The sequence below is a fragment of the Zosterops lateralis genome (genome assembly GCF_965231275.1).
Source record: "Zosterops lateralis genome assembly, chromosome: 6".
Classification (NCBI taxonomy): Eukaryota; Metazoa; Chordata; class Aves; order Passeriformes; family Zosteropidae; genus Zosterops; species Zosterops lateralis.
The window spans coordinates 37,259,574-37,272,730 of record NC_139761.1 but is presented as its reverse complement, the minus strand read 5'-3'; the positions used below and the strand labels follow the sequence as shown (position 1 = coordinate 37,272,730).

The window sequence follows — 13,157 nt, the reverse complement described above, 5'->3', positions numbered from 1 at the left end:
TTATCTTATCATCCCCTCAGGGTTTTCAACATAAGCAGTGGGAAGCAGAAGAAGCTTTACAAGGGATCCCAAGGTGAAGATGGCACCCTTATCAAAGTAAGCTGTTTTCTTTTCCTTCCTTTTTCAATTTTTTCAGCTTTTCTGAATGCAACTTAGGGGCAGGAAAATGAAATACAAATCTGAATACAGTAATTATTTTTTCTCCATCTTTCATCCTTTACCCTGCTGCTGCTTCCTCCTACTTCCACCTTTAGAGGGCTGGTAATGTATTTGGGTTTCATCAGGCTATAACAGGAAAAGAGGCAATGAATGCTGGAGCTGGTCTATGATTTCTCTCTCTGTCCTGTTTCTGAAGTGAGTCACAGGACCATGCTGTAGAACTGCACCAATATCTGTCAGGAAGTTATTTAATCCATTTAATGTAGTACTTTACTTTCTTCTGCAGAGAGTTCATTCTTGCTTCCTTGACTGGTTTTATTAGGAATTTTTAAAGTGGAAATGCCTGTTGATCAGTTTTTGTGAAGTGGATTTCAGAGGACAAATACAAGGGAAACTCTTTGAGTTGATAAAATTAAATAGCATTGGACCTGAAAAGCCTGGGTCTTGGAATTCTGGACAAGCATGGTACTGCTTAGAGAGAGTCTGTTCAAGTTTCCCACCTGCTGAGTGCATCCAGGCCTTGGGCCATGGTAACACACCTGCTTCTGCCTCTATCCAGGGCTTACCCTGGTAAATCAGGTGTGTTCAAGATTCAGAGTTGAGTGGAAGAACTTCATTCTTGTCCATAAAAGGGGAAAGCCAGTTGACAAAATATCTCTCAAGTTAAGTTGCCAAAGAAGCTTCTTCATTTTTTTTTTCACTGATAATTTTCTACTGCTGCACAGGTCAGCAGTATTATTATTAGGGACTAGAAGGAATGTCCTGTGAGGGGCAATTGAGGATTTAGGGCTTATCTAGTTTGGAGAGGAAGAGACTGAAAGGTGACTGCATGTCTCTACAGATTCCTGAGGATGGGACATGGAGGGGGAGGTGCTGAGCACTCAGGTTATATATAGGATATATAGGAATGGTTCAAATGGACAGGATGTATAGGAATGGTTCAAAGCTGCAATGGGGGCATTAGAAAGGATTTCTTTACTCGGGAGTTTGGCCAGACACTGGAATAGGAGTCTTGGAGAGGTGGTCAACACTCCAAGCCTGACAGCACTGAAGATGCATTTGATCAATATACTTAATAACAAGCTTTCATTTGGTCAACTCTGAATTGGTCAGACAAGAAGAGATACTTATTGTTCTCTTCTAGCTGAAACTATTGATGGGTGTAAATAACTGGGTAAAAAGGGAGGGGGAAGCAAACCATTATGTTCAGTGTTAGCTCTTCTGTCTTACAGAGAAAGATAAATTCTTTCTCTTTGCTGTCTATAATTCCTACAATTTTTTTATAAGCCAGAGTAAAGAAAATGAAAAATTGATGCTACACTTTTAAACTGCTGATAAGCTTAGGTGCTTGATTAGATTTTTCTCAGACAAAAAACTATGAAATGTTCTGGGAGCTCGATTTTTTGGTTTTTAATATCCTTTATTTTTTTGTGTTGGTTTTTTTTTTTGTTTAATGTGTATCTCAGGTGGGGAATCTCAATTACTTTTACTGTTGCCTTGCTTATTTTTAAGACAATTATGTAACCAAGGAATTATGATTGTCTCTGAAATTTAAACTTTCTTGGCATGTTATTCTGAGATCATACGCATTGCAGTTTAATAGGTTGAACCCAAACAGTGAAACTGGAAACAAACATCAACAAAATAAACATAACAAACCAAAAGAATTACCATTATTTAAATACCATGTCTCCCTTGAAAAACACAGTTTGCTCTCTGTTCCTTAAAGTTCTATAAAGGACAGAGCAGGACATTTGGTGACAGTAATTTTATTTGCTGTGTAGTGATGCTTTAGACCTGGTGAGGCATTTGCAGGGGATTTTGTATTTGATCCAAGCTAAAGCAATAGATAGGTGCATATGAAAAAACAAACAATGAACAATATAGGTGAAGAATGGGAGTTGCAAATGCTGGAGATGTGACAGCATCATTATCAAATAGTTTCTTGGCAGTGTTGAGTTCTTTTTTGCTTTCACTCCTGAAGACTTGGATCCTTTAATATTTAAGCTGAACTGTGTCAGCTTTGATTTTTTCTTCTTTTTTTATGGTGTGCCTTTTGGGATGGGAGTTCCTTGTTTTGTTTTGATCTTAACATAGAAGAAAGTAAGACCCCTATGGTTAAAAGAAAGTAGGAGAGGTAGAAGTCTGTCCATTGGTGGCCGTCACAGTCATGAAGTCATTTAAGTGCCTTCAGTCTCTGATTAGGTTGGAAATAGTCTTAAAAGTCTGGTCAGGTTGGAGATTTGTCCTGGGATACTGGATAGGTTGGTATTCAGCTGGACTCCTATGGGGGCTACTTGCATTTTATTCTGGACTATCTTGGGTATTCTGGACTATTTTTATGTAGTTTGCAGGTAGTTTCTCACCAGATATTTGCATTCTTCTGGTCTCCTAAACCAGGTGCAAACAGATCCTTCTGGTCTTTATATTGCAACCAGTTGTTCTGACAAGAACCTCTCCATCTTTGATTTCTATTCTGGCGAGTGCGTTGCAACCATGTATGGACACTCAGGTAATGCTTATAAACTTCTGGAAATTAGGGGTTTTTTGCTAATGATAGAAAAAAGTTCTGCAAGTTCAATTTTTGCATTTTGCATACAAGCACACACACACACACCCTCACCCACACCTGTCAAGCCATGTATTTGTTTACACAGTTTTCCTAATAGCCTATAAAGTAATCTGTGTTTTTTTCCATGTATTTTAAGTTTCATTGTGATATACCCTCAGCTCCTACCATGCATGAGCTATTTTATTATAGGCAAAAAGAGAATTCAGTCTTCGTGTATATTTTGCCATGGAATACCCTTTCCATGTCAAGCCTGGATTCTTGGTTAAATGGATATGGTAATTGGGGCATATTGATCTGTGAAGTGTGAATTACTGAGTGCAGACAGGCTATTTGGCTAATGATCTCTTCTGTCCATTTGAATAATTCAGGGAAGGTTGATTTTTTTGTGCTTTATTTGTCACAGAGATTGTAACTGGGATGAAATTCAGTAATGACTGCAAACATCTGATCTCTGTTTCTGGTGACAGGTAAGAGGTTTTGCTTGTTTGTGATACTGGCTCATGCCATCTCATACTGGATGTAACATGTCCTTAGGAAGGATAGATTTTTTATTTTTTTAGGGAAGTTTTATGAATTCCAAATAAAACTCAGAGCTTCCTGTATCCTAAATGTGTGCTGCTGGCAAAGCTTACAGAGCTTATGTTAGCATTCCATGGAATGAGACCCGTGTGAAGTATTTCCCTTTTCTGAGAGTGAATACTATTCTGTGCTGGAAAGGAGGCAGAGATGTGACCTGTTTCCTGACCAGCCTTCAGAGCTGTAATATAAGGCATCTTGTGCTATTTTTGCTATTAGTGGCAAAACTTTTTCATGCAGTACTCCTGTTGGTGAGGTTTCACCAGATGAAAGAGTCTGTTTAGCAGCAAAAGGGACAGGCCTGTCCTCACTTTTTGGTCCTGTCCATATGGTCCTCTTCCCGCTCTCCAGAGTCAGCAGTGGTGCAGCTGACCCCTCATTCAGCTGATTCAGGTCACTACATAAGTACTCCCCAGAGATGAGTTTTCTGCACATTTAGTGAGCTAAATCAGCTCACTAAAACCTTAAGTAGTCACCAGACTGACCCCAAGGGAAAAAGGAGAATGTATGCCTAATACGATGATTGTACAGGTGAGTGGAGCTGCTATTTCTGGAATCAGGGAATGCTTAAATCAGCTGAACTGAATAAATTTTTTCCTTTGAGAAAGATGGCTCCTGGAGTGCTATAGCAAGTTCAGAGCAACCCAGATTCACTCTCTTTCTTTTTTTTAATGAATAAAACACAATTGAATTGGAAAGAGGGTTTTGGAGGGTGAGTTGTTACGGAACATACAATATATCACTTTAAATCTCATCAGTTGGTTGTTTCTGTCTTTCAGTAATAAATAAACAATTTAGCCTTCCTCTTTCTTTACCTTTCATGTGTTTAAATAGATTAGGGACAAAAGTTGTAGAAGAGAAATTCCTTCTCTTGTGAACTTCTGACAAATTCCAGAAACAGGGAAGGTTTGAAGTTCCCAGTGATCCTGGGAGGATGCAAGGGACATCTGCAGGCTCCACTTATCCTGCTGACCACAGTGGGACTTGTTACGGCATTTCCTTCAGCAGCTGCTCATATAGTCAAAAAAGGTGTAGGATCAGAGATGAGTCTATGTAAATATCTCTGCAGTTGCCCTCACTCACAGGGAGTCTTTGGCAGGCAGGTTTAACCCTTTTGTCATGAGGCTCGTGATGGGATTGAGTTTCTGTGAAGCTGTTTCTGCACGTATCACTCCGCCACAGATAGAAGGGCTCTTGTTTGTTCCTGCAGTGGGAATTAATATCAATAAACTGAACTGATACTTGATCACAGCTTCACCTTTCTCTTTCAGCTGCATCTTCATCTGGCGTCTGAGCTCAGAGATGACCATCAACATGCGGCAGCGACTGTCGGACATGAAACAGAGAGGGAAGCAGGCAGAGAAGTCTCCTCCTCACAAGGCAGCTGGACTCATGAGGTGAGCAGAGCAGACTGAGAACTGGTGGCTGGCTCTGTGGGGTGGAATGTGACAGCATGGCACTGAGATTCAGCTGTAAGGTTTTTGCTGTCTTCACTGAGAGTGTTCTTCCAAAAGTTCTCTTATTCCCCTGTTGGATTTAGTTTTTACCCCCTTCTTTGGACATAGAAACTTGGGATCTTCCAGACAGACTTAGTGTGCTTCACTGATTGCAATATGTATGCAATGCCTCATGTGTCTTAATTTAGTTTAATGATGTGGTTAGAAACTTTAATAAGCAGTTCATCTAGGAATACTGAGGAGGGTACACAGAATTCCTCCAGGGAAGCTGTGATCCTTCGTGAGTGAAATTCTTTAGATCTAAGCTGAATGCAACTTAAAGGCTGTTTTCTGTGGTGTCAGTACTGAGTGCACCTGTGAGCTCTATGAGTTGGCTATGTTGAGCATAATTCTAAAAGAGTCCTTACAGTTTTTTTTGTTAACTATTTTGCTATTTAACTATTTTGCTGTTTCTTTGTTAACTATTTTCTGGAGGCTTTGAAAAAACTCAGCTAAAATAATTATCATATGAATAATAAATACAAAAATAATTTAAATGGGAAAAGCTCTTGCTAGCTAAATAATGTTATTATTTTTTGCTTGGTAAACAATGTAATCTAAAAACAAATTACTGCAGCCTACAAGCCAAACAGATCTAAATTTATCTGGTGACCTTTCTTTAAAAAGTGGTGCTTCTGTTTTTAAACAGAACAAGAGGGACACAGGGTATTTTTGATTATTAGTCTTATGTGTTTGGTTTCTCTATAGTTTGTAAATAAGTGAGACTAATTAGACTGTAAGTAATGCAGAGGACAGTCCTGACCAAGCTGTTGTGAGATCACGGTGAGGGAAAAAAGGATAAATGCAGATTTTTTTTTGTTCCTATGTCCCAAATGACTACAAATGGAGTTTGGGTTATAGAAGTACCAAAGCATTTCAGGATTTACCACACTGGTTGTTGAGTATCATGAGGATCTTCCCACTCCCTTTGGAAGCAAGCAATGTTGTAACAAGTCTGTCTGCATAGTTTTGTTTTGGAAAGTCTTGATCTGCTCATTCCTGAAACGAGTCTTGTCTAGTAAGTGCTTTTGGTAACGATACTGGGAAAACTCAGGAAGCCTTTTTTCTAGCCAAAGTTCTGGATCTGTCAAGCAATGTGCTTTTTATAGCAGTCTCTCTATTATTCCAGCAGCTGCAGCCTTACCCTACTAAGGCTCAGTCTGTGACAGATAATCCCAGTCCTGTTCCACGTGAGGTGATACTTGTTTCCATCACAGACGCTTGCTGAAGGGCGGTGCTAGTGCCACGCCAAGCCCAGAACTTTATTAAACTTGTTTGGTAGCCTCTTTGCAAGGCTGGAATCTACTTGTCAGCTTTGAAAGCTTGTTTTCAGTTTTGATCGTCCGCTGTGGTCACTGGAGATCAGCAAAGACATAATTCCCAGACTGTTTTGGATTGGTACTGACAATGGAAGAAGAGCCTATCGGACCAACATTATTGAGGTGGGAGAAGGAAAACTAATGAACTTGAGTGAGATTTGTTTTCTAAGTGCCCTGTACCTGTTCTGATTCTTTCCCAAGCCTGTCTATGTAGCTTGCAGTAGAGAGTTGAGTTGCAACTCGTGGTGTAAAATGGTTGTCTCAAAAGACTGACAGTAATATGAGAAAGCTTCCTGCCTTGTAGTAAGTAATTTGTTCTACTAGATCTTCTTTAGAACAGTACTGCTAGAATTTGGTGGGCGAAGTAACACTTTCTGCTAGTTCCATGGTATGAGTGTGTTACAGGATGCATAATCAAAATAATGCTGATGTAACAAAATTGATCTGAGGAGGCAGTGGGAGACAAAGATTTTCCAATCAGGACAGTGCTGTCTATCCAGTTGCAACTGTCAGGGCAGGAATTGACCCAGGTGAGAAACATCAGCGGTGTAAACACACAGAAGATGCCTTTTTTGGCTCAAACTAGTGCTCCACAAACCCCAGTATTCTGCCTGTGACTGTGGCAATGGGAGATGCTATTTAGTGAGATACTCTGTGAGCTTTGCTATATGAACTTTTTGTGGTCCATTTGCCTCATCAGGGATATTAGGAAGTACATCTCTACCTTCTTCCTTTACTATCTGGACATGGACCAATTGTTCACTGAGTTTGTATAAATTCTTTTTGAACTTCACAATATTGTCTGCCTCTGCAGCCTCCTTTGGTGACAAGTTTATGGAGTTCACTGCTCTCTGTGGAAAGAAGGACTTTTTTTATCTCTGTTAAAGTACATTCCTACTAGTTTTGTTGAAAGTCTGAATATTTTGAGCTCTGGTGATCTTTTGTTCTGCAGCCAGCTATTGGTAGTGCCCATGGTTTTGCGAACTTTTTTCATAACCTCTCTTTGTCCAACCTGTTCTCTGAACTGAAGAGTCCAAGCATTTTTCAGTCCCTCCAAAAATTTTTAGAGACTAAAGTTTCTTCTCTGAATGATTTCTCTGACTCACCTTTTTGGGACATTGTATTACCTTGGAAGAGCTCTGACCTGTATGACCCACAGTTCTCCATAGTATGCCTGAGAGCCTTTGAGTTCTACCTTTAGTTGTGGTAATTGCAGATGTGTGCTTTTTTCTGAACATGAGGAGCTTTGATAGCTCAGGACAATAGAACTTGTACTCAACTGAGATTGCTGGTACATTTTGGTTTTAAGGCTTTTATGTTTTCAGAGAAGGAATCATCTAAAGGCCATTTATTAGGGTTTTGGTTTTGATCCAAGTATGCATTTATAACTTCGAAAAGCTTGTCTCAATTTTTAAGCTGATTTTACTATGGAATTTTTGCAGGGCTTGTAGTCATGTTTTAAAAATCACTATATCTATGGTTTTCCTTGGCGCTTTAGTGTAAATAGCAGGAGAAAAAAAATTATCCAAATTAAATTGTTTAAAAGTTATATATATGTACTGAAGAAGTACTACGTACTATCAGATATATTTGGAAAGAAGAGCTCCTTATCAAGTTCTCAGTGGGTCTTGTCCAGTCCAGGAAAGCTGTGTTGTTTCCAGGGCTTAGAGTGGGGCAGGCTTTTGATGCCTTATTAGAAATGTTGCCTTAGTCTGTGATGAATTACTGGAATTATAACACTGGGGAAACTCTGGAGTCAGTGCACTGTGATCCTTCTGTGGGGAAAAGCAAAATAACTTTCTTTTTAAAATTCTTTAACATTTGAGGGGGAAGCAGGAGGATATAATCTGCCAGTGATACCTACTGCACAGGATGTTACAGTTTCATAAATGTGTCCCTAAAGCTGAGGGTTTAAGTAGCACAAGATCAGAGTGGGAATGCTAACAACATACCTCTTTAAATGCATAGTTGCCATTCTTGTCTGCTTTGTTTTGTTTTGAGGAAGCAGAAAAGGGTTGGGTTCAGGTCATACAAAAGAATACAGAGTACCTATTATCGGATGTCTGAATACTAGAGCTCCATAATGACAAGTGGCACTTTTAAGTCTATACCGTGTCCTGAAGACTTTCTAATTTAAGGTCCTTCCCTTCCATTTATCCTCTACTGTCTGACCCTTCAAAAACTGGGAGCTAAAGAGCAATTGACACTACTGCCCCATATAGAACAAGATCCAGGTTGTAGTGAGCTGGGAGTTTGCCTCTTCTCCCAGGCAACTACCAATAATAGAACAAGGGAAAATGACCTCAAGTTGTGCCAGGGAAAGTTCATGTTGGACATCAGGAAAAGTTTTTTTCACTGAAAGAGTGGTAAAGCATTGGAACAGGGTCCCAAGGGAAAATTGTTGTCACCACCCCTGGAAGTGTTAAAAATGAGTAGACATGACAGTCCATGATATGTTTAAGTGGGCATGGTGATATTCAGTCAAACGTTGGACTTGATGATCTTGGAGATCTTTTCCAATCTTACTGATTAATAGCTCCTCAGCAAAGAAGATGAACAATTACAATTAAAACACTTGCCTGAGTCACATGGACTGTGAGAATTGGATATGTCTGTACATGCTATTCTGGAATAGCTACTCTGAAACATTCATTCTGGTATAATGATGATTTGGGGTTTGGCTCTCAGGAGGAATTCAGCAAATGCCAGAAGTCTTACTCCCTAATTTTCAAAATGCTCTCATGCTGGGCTTATTTAGAAACAGCTTCTGTGTTTGAAAACTCCCTGTACATTACACCAACTCCCATCTAAGCATGAAAAAGAACTGAGGAAGAGTATTGAGGAGATGTGTGCAACAGGAGGCTTAGGAGAAAGTCCACAGTACATGAAGAAAAGCAGGGAAAGAAAGGAGAAATAGTGAAGTCTGAATAGAAGGGTTGACTTGGGCAAGAACAACAGTTAAAACACTCAAGACCTTGTGAACCTAGTTTTCATTTCAGGAGTATCTCAGTTTCAAGTCAGTGGGCCTAGGATGATTTTGGAAATATTCATTAATTCATCTAATTCCCTTCAAGTTACAGAACTGAGTTTGAAAAGCATACTTGAGTTGTAAAAAGAAGGATATGGAAGAGAGGTGTGAATTTTAGCTGGGATTATGCAGGATAACCCTATGTTTGTATCAAATACATTACTTCATAACTTGTTTATCACTTCCTGTGAAGTAAGAAAAAACTCATCTGACTTCCCAAATATGTTTTGCATTCTCTTACTCTGCTACTTTAAGGATACTAGAACATACTTCCCTCCCCCCTCACTAATTTTTTCAGTCATTATCTGATGGACAAGGCCATCTTTCTTTCCTCCCTTCTCCATTTACACTAATGACAGTACACATAAGAGCTTGGCAAACACATAATCTTGCCTTGCCATATCACCTCATCGTTGTGAGGCATTCAACCAGCTAGATGTTTAAAGGTCTAATAATCCAACCCTTCTGTCTCAATAGACTCCTCAAATAACCATGATAAACACAAGCAGAAGGATGCTATCAAAGTTACTGATACAAAGTTAGTATTGCCTACCATGAATAAATGTAATTAATATGTCATAGGATGAAACATGGCATAACCTCAAACATGCTATGATGCTTGAGCTTTGTTAGGATCCCTCTGATTGGACACAGAACCTGAGGGTGACAAGAAGAGCATACGAGGAGACAATAGGAAAGATGAAGCGACTGACAAACTCAAATGTCAAAAGTAGATGTGGATGACCAAAATGAAACTTTTTCACTTGAGAACTCTGCAGGTTACAGTCAGTTTCACTTTTCTTTTTGCCAGAACACTTCAAAGCTTATGTGAAATGGTTGAGTAGTTATTATTTCTAATGAAATGGAAATTGATGTTCTGCCACTACACAGGAAGAGAAAATATTAAAATACCTTAACTGCTTCTTACCATATTTCAATGCTGCCTGCTATCTGTCAGCTGCAGGAGAAGTTGGTCCCTTGCCAGACTGCTCTGTATTTGGTGGACTAGGCTATTTTTATTTAATGAATAATGCTTGACACTCAACACCCACCAGTAATATCCTATAAATGTCTTTTACGATGAGTTTGCCACTCTAGCTCAAGGCCGTGGAGTGGAGGCTACTCAAATGTATTTCAAATGTATTTGTCAGGGATTCTTCTTTCTTCAATTACTGTCCAAAGGCTTATTTTGTTCATTTGAATATGTGGACTGAAGGAGTGAGTGGAGGAAAAGGAAGAGGAGAAGAAAGAGGGAGTGTAAAATTTGGTGTTATTGAGTGTCCTTGATTGTTGGTGGGCAATTCTATGCTGGGAGTGCCTCTGAGGTGTGTGTGGTAAAACTTGTCTTGATCTACTTTAATTGAAGATCTGCACAAGATGTGTTTTACATGATCCTTGTGCTTGAAAGTTAAAATAGTCAGCATGGTACTCTTATGGTGTGTGGACTGTGCTTTCAGGTTCTGCCTGGAGCAATCCTTGAAATGAACCTGCCTCTTATGGGATAATTTTCCATAAACCAAATTAGTTTCAAACAGAGACAATCTCTGATGTTTTTGATGTGTAAATCAGTTCCAGAGAAGAAATGCTAAAGGGTTGGAAAAATATTTGCCTTTCAAATATAATCTACCATCTTGACCTTATCAATTGGCAGAGTGAAATGGAAGGTTCAGTTTCATTCCATTTGACTTTCTCAGACTTGTTTACTTCTGATTTCCATCAGCCTTCTACGCGTATGAGAATGTTGTGGCAGGGTCTGCCCATCTTTGTGCAGGGTTTCTTGGCTGTTTCTCAGAAGTGGGCTGTGCTAGAGCAAGAGCTGTTTGAGAGAGTTGAGGCAGCCTCCTGAATATGGATGGAGATAAGGTGGAGAACTTGTGTAAGGATTGAAATGGTGGGCAGTTTGTTCATAAACCATAATACTCTTTCTAATTCTTGCCTTCCAGGCATGAGTCCATCTCTGCCCTGTCCTCTGTGCCTGCACTCTCATCAGACAGCGACAAGGATGGTGAAGATGAAGGGAATGATGAAGATGAGTTACGAGGGCTGCAGTCTTTCCATATTCAGTCCGACTGCAACACTGAGAGAGACTCAGGTATAAATGGGAGAGGGACATGGGCAGAGCTGGAGGAAAATGGCATGGATATGAAGGGAGGAAGAGATGAGAGACACTGGCTTAGGGATAATAAGGTATGGGCAGAAAGAGAGAGACCAAAGCAAAAGCAGATGGATAGATACCAGTCAGTAATGTGGAGATGCCCACTCCTGCATCTGAAGAGGGGTGCATTTCAGAGTTTTCTGTCTAGAAATACCATTGTTAAATTGGCAAGCCTCTTGCTAGTTCCAACTGGCTACAGAAATTTTGAATTAGTTTTCATGGGCTGGGGTCTACAAACTATTAAAAATCTGCAGAAGCCAAAAGAGATCAAGAGATCTCCTCAAAAGAGAGGACTTCAGAGATGTCTGAAAAAACTTACAATAGAGATTGCCATTATTAATTTTATGTCTTTTTACCACAGATGGTACAGTGTATTGGAGCAGATTTTTTTCCCAAGCCTTTGGGAGGGCACTGCACTGTAGCAAGTGTTCTGCAGTGGTCTGCTGATTCAATGAGAATCTTACATAAAACTGTATACCTCCATTAAAATTTTGATACAACGATTTGAGTAGTCAGTGGGAAAGTATGTTGTTGACAGTGGTTCAAAAGGTGTAGGAATACTGCCTTTGTTGAAAGATGAAGTAAGAGGTTCTTCAGAAGCTGGGCTGATGGCCAGGATGTCAACTAGGTGCATATCTCTTTACCTTTGCAGATCCAGACCTTACCCTCTCAAGAAGCCTTTCCCACTGGGAAATGAGGAGGGTGAGTTACTAAACCTTCTGACTATGTTTCTTGTTGCAAGGAAACTGAAGATGAAATTCTCAGTGAGATTAAAAACTTCATTTGCATGTGTGGGAAAGGTGCAGCTGTGGTGGGAAACCATTGAGAAGCCTCTCTCTGAAGAATGATTTGGAGATCACAAAATAGAGCCTAGTTTAAGAGACTAGGGTGTTAGAGACTAGAGCTGCACTTGGGATTTTTGCGTCAGTCTTTTTCCATCAGATGTTATGCTCTTGTCTTTTTATTCTTGGTCTGAATCTCATGTGGTGCTGAAGCTGTTCATATACTTGAGTCTGAACAAGTCATTTCACTGTTCAATTTTGCAAGAAGCAACAACTAAAGTATCATTTTTACTTGGTGCTTTATGATTAAAGGTACCCTTTCAAACTTTCTCTTAGACAGTTTTGAGGCTTTTATTGAGATGGGCATAAATATGTTTTTCTGTGGGTCTTGTGTTTTTTCTCCTGCTTTTCCATCATTAAGACTCAGTCTCTAAGATAGTCTGTGTTTTAATTTCCTTCAGGCCAAAGAGATAGCGGCGATCCAGCGCTCAGAGGCACCGATGAGCAAGATGCCCCGGCAACGAAGTCGCTGGTCCCAGCCAACCAGCAACATAGAGATGACTGTGAAATCCATGCTTGACCTGCGCCAGCTGGAGTCTTTCTCTGTTTCCCGTTCTCCAAGTCGAGACTCATTGTCACAAAACAGCAATGCGGACGACAGGGAAGAGCACACTGACCTTCCTGTGCACATCAACAAAGTAAGGGCAGTGCTACTCTGAGGAGGTGAACCCAATCTGAGTGCATCTATCCTGCATCTGTTTGTTATTACCTACATCTATTACTACTTGATGCCATTCTTTTCATTGTTAAAGGTCTTCTGAATGACTTCTGAGGAACTTTATTAGATATCTCTTTTGTAATTAATACTCCTGCAATCTGTGATTCTGCTGTCTTATAGCAGAGACCATATGGGGTCAAGGTTTCTCTTCAATGACAAGAAGACCTCATGTTTGCTTTTAGCTCTTTGAATATTTATGTCAAAAACAAACTGAGAAGTTGAGCTTAGAATTACAGGTTTATAAAAACCTGGTAACCTGTAGCCCACTCTGCTGAGATGCAGTTTCTTGACT

General features: G+C 39.8%; 1 protein-coding gene across 5 annotated transcripts in view; it reads left to right on the top strand.

The window, feature by feature from the left end:
• The window catches only part of MAPKBP1 (mitogen-activated protein kinase binding protein 1), a 93,672-nt gene that overhangs the window by 68,152 nt on the left and 12,363 nt on the right, over nucleotides 1-13,157 (top strand). For all 5 annotated transcript variants that reach the window (XR_014590354.1, XM_083863193.1, XM_083863192.1 and 2 more), the window contains exons 17-23: nucleotides 21-96; nucleotides 2,560-2,671; nucleotides 3,135-3,198; nucleotides 4,579-4,704; nucleotides 11,094-11,242; nucleotides 11,958-12,007; nucleotides 12,549-12,785. Coding sequence is in view for 4 of the 5 variants with exons in the window: in XM_083863193.1 (XP_083719319.1) it covers nucleotides 21-96; nucleotides 2,560-2,671; nucleotides 3,135-3,198; nucleotides 4,579-4,704; nucleotides 11,094-11,242; nucleotides 11,958-12,007; nucleotides 12,549-12,785 (814 nt within the window). In the remaining variant the exon portion in view is untranslated. The remainder of the gene's footprint in view (nucleotides 1-20; nucleotides 97-2,559; nucleotides 2,672-3,134; nucleotides 3,199-4,578; nucleotides 4,705-11,093; nucleotides 11,243-11,957; nucleotides 12,008-12,548; nucleotides 12,786-13,157) is intronic.